The sequence below is a fragment of the Prosopis cineraria genome, unplaced genomic scaffold (assembly GCF_029017545.1).
Source record: "Prosopis cineraria cultivar Desert tree isolate PC_DT_omini unplaced genomic scaffold, ASM2901754v1 PC4, whole genome shotgun sequence".
Lineage (NCBI taxonomy): Eukaryota > Viridiplantae > Streptophyta > Magnoliopsida > Fabales > Fabaceae > Prosopis > Prosopis cineraria.
Genome location: NW_026555335.1, coordinates 42085933 through 42100305, shown reverse-complemented (window position 1 = coordinate 42100305; position 14373 = coordinate 42085933). Strand labels below are relative to the sequence as shown.

At 32.3% G+C, this 14373-nt stretch overlaps 1 protein-coding gene across 1 annotated transcript; it reads right to left on the bottom strand.

Annotated features, from left to right (window-relative positions):
- Positions 1 to 2459: 2459 nt before the first annotated feature.
- Positions 2460 to 7459, bottom strand: LOC129309563 (ribulose-phosphate 3-epimerase, chloroplastic). The gene is made up of 10 exons (XM_054951175.1): positions 7200 to 7459; positions 6165 to 6279; positions 5799 to 5939; positions 5605 to 5718; positions 4401 to 4479; positions 3854 to 3963; positions 3725 to 3781; positions 3367 to 3436; positions 3176 to 3261; positions 2460 to 2749 (listed from the first exon to the last, which is right to left on the bottom strand). Exons 1-9 carry the CDS (start codon positions 7313 to 7315, stop codon positions 3212 to 3214), a joined length of 852 nt encoding a protein of 283 aa, XP_054807150.1. The 5' UTR covers positions 7316 to 7459; the 3' UTR covers positions 2460 to 2749; positions 3176 to 3211.
- Positions 7460 to 14373: the final 6914 nt, after the last annotated feature.

Sequence of the window (14373 nt, the reverse complement as noted above, 5' to 3'; positions counted from 1 at the left end):
CTTTTACTCGTGATACGCATATTAAGGATAATGGCCCTATGTTGTGTTGTTATGCCATCCCTAGGAATCACCTTTCAATTTTTAGAGTCTTTTATCTGTGTTTCTTGTCAAAAAAAAATTAATATGTGATTTTGAGGCTCTACTCTTGTAGGTAATGAGATGTTCATCCCTTTTCTTGAAACAAGTGTTGATAATCTTGAAATCATATGTCAAAAAGAAATTAAGAATAGATTGTCATTCATTATTTTAAGAACCAAAACCACCATGAACCCTCATATAATTATTTTCCTCCCTCCCAACATGACAATTAAAGTCTCCTCCAATAAAAATATTTTCACTTTGTACATGTGTTGAATCAACCCCTTCAAGTTTGTCTAAGACAATTCCTTAAGACTGACTTCTGCTTCGCCTGAGGTGTATAAACGCTAATAGTATTGACAGTTTCACGTCTAAAAAACTATTTTTAAGGAAATAATTATGCCCTAAATTTTTATAACTTCTACCACATTCTTCTTCTGCTTCTCATCAATAATGATACCTATCTCATTCCATGCACTTACTTTCCCTACATCTTAACATTTGAAATTTTGAATATTCTTTGCTTGTTCACTGAGTCATTTAGTTTCCTACAGCATAAGATATTAATTTTTTTATGAATTATGATTTACAAGTCAAGGTCTCAACGTTCTAAATATCAAATCTGATCTTGTTTTTATGAACTAACTTCTTTAGCTACATTCATCTAGAATAACACGATAGTCCTTGCTTATTTAACACTACATGGGGTGCTCAAGTAGTGATTCTAACTCACTTGACATTGTCCTTGAACCATGCAATGCATTATTTACGAGCAACAACCTAATATTAGCACAAAAGCATATATTGTCTATATCCATATGAGATTCAATAAAGTTTTATATTGCTTATTGAGAGCCTAACACAACCATCCTCATTTACTCGAAATTAGTCTATAAACATAATAGTTTAATTGGAAAAAAAAACCGTAAAGAAATAGTAATATTTTAAACATCAACTAAATTAATAACATGTTTTCTTGATATCTATGAATAAAAACAACTAGTTGTTAAAATTAGGACTGGATGTACTAGTTTGTTTTGCACTTCCTCCATCGTCATTTTCACTTTCTATTTAATCTCATGGGAAAGGGCACATCAACTTATAAAAATTTAAGGATAAAATTTATATTTTCCATAAGGGATATCTTTAGATAAAACAAGTATTAATTATGCCTATAAATTGTAGTATTAAGACTTATATTTATGGATAAAAAATTGATAATCAGGGCTTATATTAAGAATGGAGGAAGTATTTCTATATAAATACATAAATCCCACATTAATTTTGTTATATTATAATAATGAATATATTATTTATAACTTAGGTATATTATATTTATATCTATATTGTATAATATAAAATTTTAATAACCCGAAAACTTATTTTTCAAACAATTTACAATACAAATTAAAATCTATTAATTAAAAACAGAATAATGCACTACTGTAAAAGTTGATATATTGATCATAGCTACAATGGCACCTTTTGTTTAGAAATGTACTCCTTTCGTCTTAAATTATAAGACATTTATGAGAGAGATTCGACATCCTAAAATATAAGATACTTTTAAAAAATTAAAGTTTGATTAAATAAGTTTATTTCAATATTACCCTTTCTCTCTCTATAATTAACAATCATCCCTTCTCTTTTTAATATATTAAATGAAGATTATTTTTGAAAATTTATATTTTTATTTTGAAAAGATAATATTTTTAAATATATTTAATAAAGTTTATTGATATGTGAGATTTTATTTAAAAATATTTTATAATTTAAAACAAAAAAAGTATTAAATATTAATCTTATTATCGTTGGAATGTTCTCAGGGTGGTCTCTTTGCTTTTTTTAATAATAAAAATGTAAGAAAAATAAAGACACAGAAAGGACAAATTTTACCTGATTTGATTCAGCATTTGGACAATTATGTAACTGTGTTTTGTTGGCAAAAACACATGCATGCGAACACATTAATTGTTATGCATCTAATAATATATAACAAAGACGATTATTTTTTAAAGTATTCTGCGCAAAGCCCCCACAATGTCCCCGTTAGCAGGATACCTAGGCACATCCCTTTTCCACGTTCCTCTCTGTCAATAATCTTCAGCTTATTTCAGAGCTCAAAAAGATTAAAATCACATAGATGCACTATATACAAAATCTGTGCGTATGCTTGTATATATAGAATCAAACATTCATAAATATATATATATATATATATATATAAATGCAGTTTAATTACGTATGAATATGAGATTCATGATCTAATTTCAACTAAAGAATATCTCTATTTTGAGCTTATTTCATTTCTTTGACCACTTGGGATCGAGACAGACAGAAACAGGAACTGTCTACTACTAGGCACAAATAAAGCCGGGGAATGAAGAAAAGTGGTAACAAGTGTCAACTGAGAGAAATCATCTCATGAATACAACCATCCCTGTACGGTCACAATGCATAATTGCTTTACAAGTTGTAACATGAGAGGTTACAGTGATCCAACTTGTACAGAGTCAGTTCCGACCCACCAAAAACATTCTACACAAACTACGCTTCTCAGCAGCAGCCTTAGACCGGGTTCATATAGTGCATTCACGACAAGCGGTAGCAATTGGTGACGGCAAGCCAGACAACGCGATGTCTAATATGGCTGCTTATTCATGGATATTGTCTGTAAAGATCATATAGAGTAAACCTTGTGAGAACAATATTTAAATCGTGCTTGAGCATATACTTTCTAATTTTTATTGTAACTCTAAGAAAAATTCTAGTTATAAGTGCCAAACAAAAGCTTGCGAAGCTGCGAAGGCAAGTGTTTGAAGTGGCGGGGTTCATCGACACATCTATTTTAGTGGATCTTAATTCATTCTTTGTGCCTATCCTCAAGGAAATGAATGTAAGAATTTCCTCTCCTATTACATTGCATCATATGATTATTTGTTATGTTGTAAAACAGCTTCAGAAGCAATGTCCACCATTATGTTCTTTGATTCTTTCCTACAAAGGCGGATCAAATTTTGACATTCAACACCCAATAAGAACTTGAATGTAAAAATTTAGTGAAGAAACCTTCATGGTGGGTGAGATTATAACTTACATTACAGGCAAATTAACAGCATCCTCGGGAAGTACATTATACAGCAACTGCTTCGGGCCTTCTGCTGGTTTTGATTCCTCTTATTGCTGCAAGTGAGTTCAGATCATGAAAATACGTCAAGATGATAATAAATTGCCATCCATTACCAATAATGCCCAACGACACGGACAAACATTTTCTCCATGTTGTACCTTCAGCATAATCTTTAGCTCCAAACACAGCAGAACCAGCAACCAGAGCATTAGCTCCAGCCTCAATCACCTGCCAAAACAGATATTACTAAAAATTGGACCTTGCAAGTCAAATGATCCAGCTTATGGCTTACTAGTTGAAGGACCTTTTCACAAGTTGCCCCAGAATTATTTATGCTAGTTTACTTGCTCTACTTGACAAGGTAGACACAGTTGCTTTCATATATCTTTTTGTGGTTATCTTCCCCAAGGACTTCAGTGATCCTTATCCTTAATCAGATTATTTTCAGCAAGTAGAACACTCTGAAAATCTTTTTCAAAAATATTACAGATTGAAGATGATATAAGCACAAGGCACCTTGTAAGCATTTGCTGGACCAACTCCACCGTCCACTTCAATCCATGGATTCACTCCCTGAAAAAAGAAATGCAATTAGAATTTACGCAAAAGAGGAAAGTTAAAATAAACAAAAATGTTACATCATACCTTTTCCGCACAAAGTCTCCTCAAATCAGAAATTTTCTTTACTTGACTCTCTATAAAACTCTGGCCACCAAACCCGGGGTTGACAGACATAATCAAGACCAAATCAACCACTGTCAGCAACTGATAACACTTTAGTTGTCCAAATTTCTTTATTACCTAAACTTTAAATAGGAACATCCCCCAAAGTGAAGGCAATCAATTTTGTGTATATAATGAAAACCTCCCCAAGGCATCCCAACATCAAATATAATAAAAAGCTAGTGAGAAATTCTCCAATTTAGTAATGTAAAGATTCATTTATAACACATCAATTTATTCAGTGATGGGATTTATGGATTACTGACGGCTTCCAATATGCTATGTTTTCTATTCTGAACCAAGCCGAAAGCAAGAGCTTGTGTTTGTTCATGGCTAATAAAGCAATGCTTAGAAACCATAGTTCAGACCAAGCTCTTAATGCACATTGTTTAATGTTTATACTCCCATTATATAATAAAAACAAATAAATACACAAATAAAAAAAGGAAAAATAACTGCAATTGCTCACCGTCAATTACATATTCGATTGCACTTAATGGAGTAGCAGGGTTTAGGACAACTCCAGCTTTGGCTCCCAAGCCTTTCACCTGTATCAAGAGAATGCAATAAGATCAATTAAACGACAACTTGAAGTGAAAAACACTTTCCAAGGAACAATTCCTGAACTCCAATGCCCCTAAATGGAAGTATCCCATCATTTAGTTGGAAGCATGGGAGAGCCAGTAGAGCTGGAAGAAAGAGACCAGTTCTGAAATGTACACAATAGTAAGACCACATATTTTGTGCCATGGTGAAAAGATAGCATCAGAAAAGGGGAAAACTGAGCATGTATGAGGTTGCAAAACCCCGAACATTTGGCCAATTATAATTTTCTTTAGCATCTTCAATACCGAATTGGGCATGAAGAGGCAAATGTACCTTAACAGGAACGATATGGGCAGAGACAAATCCATGTAGCTCTGGCTACCTGAGGAGAACTATGTCTCCTACAGTATCGTATAATGACCTAAATGGGCCATGAATCATCATTAACCCAAAGCTACCAATAAAAGGTAAAATAAAAGGAATGAAATAATTTTGTTCATCACGTGTTCATCTCAGAAACATTTGTGAGACCCTGTATGAGTGAAAGGTTTATTTTTTAGAAAATATATATGTATATATATAACAAGGTTTTACTTTAAACCCAATCACGGTTTAAGAATTGCCCTGATCTGACATAAAATAGATATAAGTTTATTCAAAGATTATATCCACTTTTTCTGAGCTCAAATGCTTGATGCAAAAGATCACTTTGAGACATCCAGAGAAACTGTATTCATAAACAACAATTGGGTTGATATCCTAAACAACAAAAAAGAATTGCAATGGCCATTTCTTTAACCATCCCTTAACTTGCTTTAACCAAGTCTTTTCATCCACATCATGATTAGGTAGGTATATGCTCAAACTTACCAACCAACAAACATTGGTGACAGTGAAGACATTGATTCACTGTTTGGAGTATTAGACTCTCATCTTGTAACATCAATATTATGTATGGTGGTTACTGGTCCCTTACAAGAATGTTCTGAAATTATGTGTCAAACATCATAGGTTTTAAACAAACTTCTAGTTCCTCCGATTTTACAAATGCTTGCCTTTTGTTAGTCCTCTTGGTTTCAATTGCAGCTGCATTACTCAAAAAGTAGATGGATCAGAGAAAGTCTTACTTGATTAACTGTACGATGCAAATGGATGGTGGAAGATTGCTCACAATGAACACTAACTATGTCAGCTCCTGCCTTGATAAAATCTGGGACTCGCTGTTCAGGCTCTACAATCATCTGCAGTTCTTAAATGTGCATCAGAAAAAGAGCAAGTTTTTCAATGTCAGCTTGATTTACATGCATATAAAGATGAATACCAAGTGCACATCCAATGGGAGGTCTGTCACAGGGCGCAGAGCATCAACCACAAGAGGCCCAATTGTAATATTTGGTACAAAACGTCCATCCATCACGTCCACGTGGATCCAATCACAGCCTGCCAATTCCACAGCCTTTACCTATATAACACGAGTAAAACTCCATCAAGCATGACTGACAATTTTAAATCAGAAACATATTAATAATAACTTGCAGGCAAAAAGACAGATTTTCTTGCAGACTTGATAAGATAATTATATAATTAGACATTATAGTCATGTTGAGTGTTCAACCAGTGTCCTAGGTGTTTGGTAGAAAAACTAAAATCTGGATACTAACTAAAGCAATGAGAGATGATATAAAACCTGCTCTCCCAACTTTGCAAAGTTAGCAGAAAGAATGGAAGGAGAAACAATGATGTCACTTTTAGAAAACTTGTCAACACGAGACATAGCCTTCACTGTAGTAGTCAGCTTCCTCCTAAATCCATAAAATAGCAAGTAATTAAAGGCTATAAAAGCGACAAGATATCCGTTACATTGAAATAACACAAGGCACATGTAACAAACATATACAATTATGCAAGTCCTACAAGCATGGCATGACTAGGAATTGCATGAACATGCACTTCGCTGAATACACATTCATGCTGCATATCATTTCAGTACTCAACCTGAACACAAAGCAGCCACAGACAAGCAGATGGATTTCACAGTGAATGGATTTAACATTCTATTCAGCCTAGTATGGATGGAATACTTCAAACATCATCAGTTGATATTAAATATAGAAAGTGGAAACAAGATTTGTGCCAAAGCAATGTCACGGGTGCATAAAAATAAAGCCATTTGAGTCTCTGACCAGCATAAAAGGTCATCGATGCCCTACCGAACGACTAAAAGAAAGAGACAATGCATGCATGTGGGGTGGTGTAAAGTAAATCGTACAATATTCCCATAATCACGGTACCATACTGAAATGGGGTTATTAAAATATCAGTGAGGAGTGATGCGTAGATGTTGAAGAATCAATCCTTAATTTCGAATGCAATTCTCTCTTCATGCAAGGGTAAATAAACTTTTCACAAAAGGAAAAGAAGCGCATAATTTCCTAAATTTTGTAGATCCCGCAAGCAAAAACCGATCCTCTCATCCAGAAGAAGGTACTGCCATAGACACCCATCACCGCAGAAGAGATTCCAGAGCGTTTCTATCTAACAGCCGCTATCAGGAAAATGGTGGTTATAATCAACAATTCAAGGTCTCTACAGAAAATTTATGAAATGCTCAGCAATGGGATTTTTTGTAACAACACATTAGCTTCCCGAGCACACAATTTCTAATATATTATCAATCCCACTGATTCAGAGAACAAGGGGCATTAATAAATAGCAGCAATACCTGTAGAAAGTGACAGAACGAGGCTGGAAGAGAGAAGTCTTTTGAAGCTTGAGTCCACCAGCCAATCCATTGACTTGAGATTGGAGCGTCGATGAACACAATGAAGTTGCTGCCATCTCTTGTATTCTCTTCTTCTGAGTTCTGAGAAGGTAGACTCTAAATTCCCACGCGATTCAATTCAAACGAAGGTAGCTCGAGAATGTTAGGTATCTTATTATTTGGCTTCCGACCTCTCTCAACTCAACCGCGCTTCAGCGCCTACGTCTGGCGGAGATTTAGAGCGACAAAAATGAAGCAAAAAATATCCAAAAATCGTGCGGCTGACACGTGTTGCGTCGCTTTTGGTGGGGATTTGCTTATCAGCAACGGTTGGCGCTCTTATTTCTTCTTCCCCATGTTGCTGACCGTGACCCACCGCGACCCCTTAGACCCCAACGACATCTCATTTCATAGTTTCCATAATTTTATGTTCAAACATCACTTGTTTCATAAACAAATAAGTATAAAATCTCCTTGTTGGCATAGCAGTTCTACAGTGCCATCCTATACAATTTTTTTATTTTTTTCATGAATTAAAATTATTTTAAAAAATTAATTTTTAACAACATAAATTAAAGTTATATTTTTGGGAGAATTTCAATAAAGATTCTTGGACCAGAATTACTCAAATTCAAAGTTCTTAAATTTTTAAAATTTTACTACAACTAGATGTACTGATTTAAATTGATATCAGAATTATCATACTTTATTTGTTTATTTTTTTTGAAATGAAATTAAGTGAAAACCTAACAATAAATGTAACATCCTTGAAAATTAATCCCTAATTAGCTGTGTTAAATGAAATTAATTAGGCAATTAATGTGGTGTATGATTACAGAAAGCTAATAGATATTTTGGGTTGTAATTTCAGACTTAAGATTAAGTTCAAAATGGAGTTAAGACACCCAGACCTTAAGATGGAAGAAAAAGAAAGGGAAATGGCATTGTGCCACATGTTGTTGTATGTGCACAAATGTCGTGTAACATCCTAAATTTTAATCCCCCTGACTAACTAAACTTAATAATGATAATTAAGTAAATTGACGTGATGTGTGGTTAAGGAGGTCTAATGACTAGTTTTGATTGTGTTTCAACCCTAATTGTGGGTCCGATGATAAGTCGAGACAACTGGGCATCGAAAGAGAGAAGAAAACAAGGAAAGAGTGTTTCTGTGCCACAAGCTGCGGCGTGAAATACGTTCGCCACGATGCACAGACATAATTGAAGCAAGAAAGGGACCTTTCTATGCCATATGTTGCGTCACGTTCAGTGTTCACCGCGTCACGTGGCCATTTTCTACAGGTTATAACTCATGAACTGAGGCAGAAACAGAAAGAAGAGAAAGGGAAAAAACAAAGAGGATGATTTATACTTTGCTAGGGTTTGTTTCTTGATGATATTGGGATTATTTTAGGGCTACTAAACATTAAAGGTAAGCACCCTACACTCATTTCTTCCTATCTCTTCTACATTTATGAATTTTATGGTTAAAGTTTGATAGTGGGAGATGATTGTCAGTTCCTATAGATTATGGATCTGAATCTATTGACTCAAATAGAGTTAATGAGAATAGATTAGAGTATCTAAACTAGTTGTGGGATTTTTGGTTAGTTAACCTCACAAATATCCAAAAATTTCATTAATGATGGTTGCTGGGGTAGTTGTGATGCTATAAATAAAAATTTAATGGCTCATTAATACTATTGGGGACTAAGAAGAGTTAATAAATCTAATAGATAAGCCTAAATGGTGAAATCAATGTTGTTAAGAAGATGGGAAAGTGAAAGTGTGAGTTAGTAGTGTGCTCTTGACATTCTTAATGAAGGTTAACTTGGTAAATTGTAGATTAAGCTCTTAGACGCCAAATTTTGGCTTGGGAATTTAAGCTTGAAAACTAGAATATTGAGGGATAAACCTTTGACCTCTTAAAGGTTTAAGGTAATCGGGAAAACTCTATTTTGGATAGTTATATGTTAATTGTATTATGATATAAGTGTTTAGAATGACAATTATGTTCTATGAATATAGATAACACGTTATGAATTCATGTGCTTATATAATTGCTTTGGTTTGAACTATAAATGCAAAGAGATTTTGAAATGAGTTTTGAGTTCTATAATGATGGTTAATTGATGTTGAGAATGATAATGATGAATGCGCTAGGATTAAAAATGAGAATATATGTGTTTATGTGAAATGAGACTTGATGCTCACTTAGGTAGTGTATAGTCGTGAGCCCAATATATTGATTTATAATAAAGAAGCAATGAGATTGTGAAAATAGTGAGCATCAAACATGGCATGATCAATGGGCATGAGTTCGCCTAGGGTTTGAGAGTAGAGAAAAAACTTCATATGGTATTTTAGCTGCCCTCTAATGCACAGGAGTATAGCCTTATCCTACTGCTGATCGAGGGACTGCCCCATAATTTGTCAAGGGACTAAAACCTGGTTTTCTCCACTAGTTTATCAAAAAAAATTAGCTTAAGGTATACGACACCCTAAAAATTTGAGAGTAGGGGAAATCGTGATTTAAGATTGAGTTATGTGATCTTTAGCCAGGTCGCACCTCACAATTGGTGAGCTTGGATAGTCCGGTCACATGGATAGAGCACTATTCAATGTTATAGCTTATGGTTTTAGTCAGAAAAAATAAAGAGGGTATAAGATTGATTGATCATTACTTATGTAATTATATGACTTGTCCCATGTTTAAGTTGTGACAAGTCGTGTTGATATATTGGGTTATGGTCACATGTCTAAATGTTTTGTGACAATGTACCGTGCGTTAAGATGAAAATGAGCTAAATGAGTAAGGATAAGTTGTGTGTTATGTATTCATGCATGTTTTAAGAACTCTATTTCATATGCATGTGTTTTATTACAATTGATATATAACTGCACAAGGTAGGTTTTTACCTTAGTTACTAAGTGACTAAACTCATCCCTTTCATTTAACTCTTTAAGGCTCTAGCTCTGGTTTTGAGAAAGATAAAGCTCTTGAGGCTTAGGGATCCATACATTTCTAGTATAGGCCTCTAAATGTTGTTTATTTTGTCTAATAGAATATTATTGCCAATTCTAGGATACATTTTATTACACTTGCACTATAAAGTTGTTTAAATTGTCTGAGTTGTATTTTGAGTCCTAAATAATTGTGTATAATGAGTTAAATATGTTGATAGTGCTAAAATACTAGTGCAAGTGTAGTAGAGTTGTTTTAAACATATTATGATTGAATTCAAATGCAATGCAATAAAATTACCTCTCCTTCTGTTTTTGGTGTTAAAAGGGTTAAGAAATAATTTTGTGTTATACTAGTACTTAAGTGTATGTGATGTGTTGTATTAGTAGTTTTAGGTCTAGTGAATATGGTTTGGTTGTTAGAAATAGCTTTTGACACTTGTTATAAGTTTTAGACACCTTTTTATGTGTGAAAGTTGTCAAAAGTGATAAAAATGTGTTTAGGTATCTAACTTCTTGATGTGACTTGTTTTAGGAAAGAAACCTATGCCATTAGCTACATTATGAAAAAAAGCTTTCCATAGCAACTAGATCATGTCATTCAGACATCAATGGAGATTTAGGACACGTTAAAAGTTGCCTAATTCTGCTGTAAAAAATGTGCAACACGTTGTGGTGCAGTGGCACTTAAGCCGTGGTGTATGGCACAGATAGCAACATGCTGTGGCACGATATGCACAAGCCATGATGCATTGCTTTGTTTTTCAACAAATTTGATGTTTTTCAACTTCTTTTGCTCATATGAGGTATCTCATGCTTTCGTAACTTATTTTTACTTTGATTGATGTGACTTGTTTTGGGAGAGAAACCGGTGTCATTAGATAGATTATGAAAAAAACTTTCCATAGCAACTAGATCATGTCATTCAAACATCGAATGGAGATTTAAAACACACCAGAAGTTGCCTAATTCTGCTGTAAAAAATGTGTAACACATTACGATGCATTGGCACTTGAGCCGCGATACGTGGCATAGATAGCAACACGTTGCGGCGCAATATGCACAAGGCACGATGCATTGCTTTATTTTTTAACAAATTTGATGTTTTTTGTAACATCTTGATTTTTAGATAATAAATAAATTGTGGAATTTAGATTTTATTAAGGATAAAAAATGATAATAATAGGAATTTATATTATTTGAGGTTATTTAGAAATAATATTACAGTTAGGCATTTAATTATGAATTAAAAATTTAGGTTTAAAATTACAAAAGAAATGTTTAGTTAAGATATAATTTTAAGATTTAAAATATATAAATAATTTTTTTTGTGTGTGTGTGTAAGTAAAAAAAAATAGAGAGAGAAGGCTTTCTTTTTAGGTCTTACATCGGTTAGATGTGAGAAGAGAAAGTGCCCCCTCATGTATAAAAGAAAAGCACACGCATCAGTTGGGGCAAAAAGGAGGCATTAAGCAATTTGTAAAAATTACAACTAATAGCTCAATAATTTAAATAATTAAATTTAAATCTATAATTTTTTTAATAATATAATTGTGAGACCCATAATTTTATTTTTATATTTTTTTTCCATCTCTCTCCCCCTCTCATGTTGCTCTACCTTCTCATGGAAGGGGGTTTATTTTTTTTTCTTTAGGTATGCTCCAACTTTTCTATTTAAATTAGCATTTAAAAAATTATTTAATTACAAAATTAATTTTTTAGTTATTAGCTTTCTAATGATATGATTATTTTGTAGAGTAGAGCAATATTCTGATTAGAATTTTTCTAAAAGATAGTTAATCTGATGATATGATGGATTAAAAATATAGGTTGAAGTTTTTAGGGATATAATAAATATTATAGAATATTTTTTGAGGTTCAAACTCATGTTTAAAAATTTTTAAGTTAGACTCTAGATCTATATGGTTGAATTTATGTTGAATCTGAGATGTAGGGATGAACCTCTAATTATTAAATATTTATTTAAGTATAAATATGTATTTCTAAGGTTATAAAATGATGATTTGAGGCTTTAGGGTAATTCTAAAATTTTTAATTTATTTTTGGGAAAATTTTTTAGAATATAGATAGATAAAATTGTGATACTAGAAGTGATTTGAGGCTTGCATATAGTTTATTAGGGTATGAGAATTTTAGAAAAAAATTTAAAAAGTTAAACGAGACATAAACCTTAAATTAGTGTTAATATGGATCTTAAGCCTAAGACTTTCTAACTCTTTAAATTAAAATTATTTATTAATTTTAATAAAAAATTAACATATAGTATTATGAAATAATTATGTAGATTGTATTGATAAAGAGAATGGTAAAAGAAGAGTTGTGAAGGAGAACTTATTGTTTAAGATACAAGATAACTATTATTAATGTGTTGTGATGGGTGTGTAAGTGATTGGTTATATATTATTTTATTGTTTGAAAAAATTATGAATTATGATTATTGAAAATAAATACTGTTATATACTTGTTTGGAATCATTGCCAAGTGGATTAAAAATTTATTTTTGTTTATCATGATGAGATATTATTATTCGGTTATATTCTTGTTTGGATATTTAAATAATGCATGACTTGTCAGGGTATTTTAATATATGGTATTATTAGAATTTCTATCTAGTTAATTACTATCATGTGGTAAGCTCTCATTAAACTCAATGAGTGGTGTGTAACTTGGTCCAACTCACCTTTGCCTAGGTGATTTAGCGTCCAGGCATAGCGAAAGAAGGATATAAGGTTTTGTCATGCAATTAAATACTTGTTTGATTTGTTTGAAAATATTATTCGGTTAAATGTTTTTGTGTGCTCACTAAGCAATCAAATAATTAGTTACATCCATATGCATCATTACATATCAATTTTTGATTATTGAGACTTTTAAGTCTCATTCCCTGTGGTTAATACTTTTACAGGAGCGAATTCGGCGAAGAAAGTACTAGAGGCATGACTTTGGTGTATGAGACACCATCTTTTACATTGCCTCTTATTTTAGATTATGCAATATATCTAGTGCCAACTTAGGATATATCTTATTTTGTGGGGCATATAGACTCTAATTCTTTTTATTAACTACATTTATATGACTAAGAGAATCATGTTTATCCCTCTTGATTCTTGACCTGATTTGAATATCATGCCATGAGGATCCTGTCTATCCCTCATGGTTCTAATTGCCTTTTGGTTCATATAACAACATTAAAAAAATTTGTATTTAAGAATTATTTGGGATTCTGCCGTCTTAAGATAGGATTTTACACTAAATACTGATTTAAAAATTATTTTTTTATACGAATTGTTTTACATTGTTTTCCATTAGGTAAAATTTTATTTTCAATTATCATGGTAGAGCTTATTCATTATGTTAAATTCTTTTTACTATAGTAAACTATTTGTACAATGTTTTATTTATATGATAAACTCTTTTCTATTATAGTAGAGTTTTGAAAAGAAGTTTAGTTATTTATTATCATAGTAGCATAGTAAAGTTTTGAAAAGAAGTTTAGTTATTTATTATCATGGTAGAAATTTTTCTACCATGATAAGGGTTTGATGATGTAAAAATAATTTATTGAACTAATAATTTGAAAAAAATTGGTTTGATAATTTTAGGATGTTACATTTTTCAACTTCTTTCACTCTTATGACGTATCTCATACTTTCATAACTTATATTTATAACCTATATTTACTTTGATTGAAGAGTCAATGAATGATTTGGATATGTTTTTAACTTAAGAGAGCTTGGGATCCCTTGATTTGAAAATTAAAAACTTAGTAATATCCATAAATGGTAATCCCTTAATTACCATGAATTTGAATTGTTAATGATATTTAGTTAGGTGAGATTTTACATGTCATGTCACACGAGTCATCATTATTTCAACCAAGCTTCTTTGTACTAAGCGTTGCGATAAATGATAGCATATTTGCAAAAAAAAAAAAAAAAAGAACACAAAATAGATTAAAAATAGAAGAAAGAGAGGGAGAAAATGAAGAGGAACTCAAGAGCTTTGCTAGGGCATGGTTTAGGTCATCATTTATGAGGTATTTGAAGTTTCTAATCTTCACTAGTAAGTTCCCTAAATGTCCATCTTCCTTCCTCTTGCATTTTTTTTTTAGTTGGGAAGTTAAGGTTTGCATTTGGAAGTTGATTTTTGG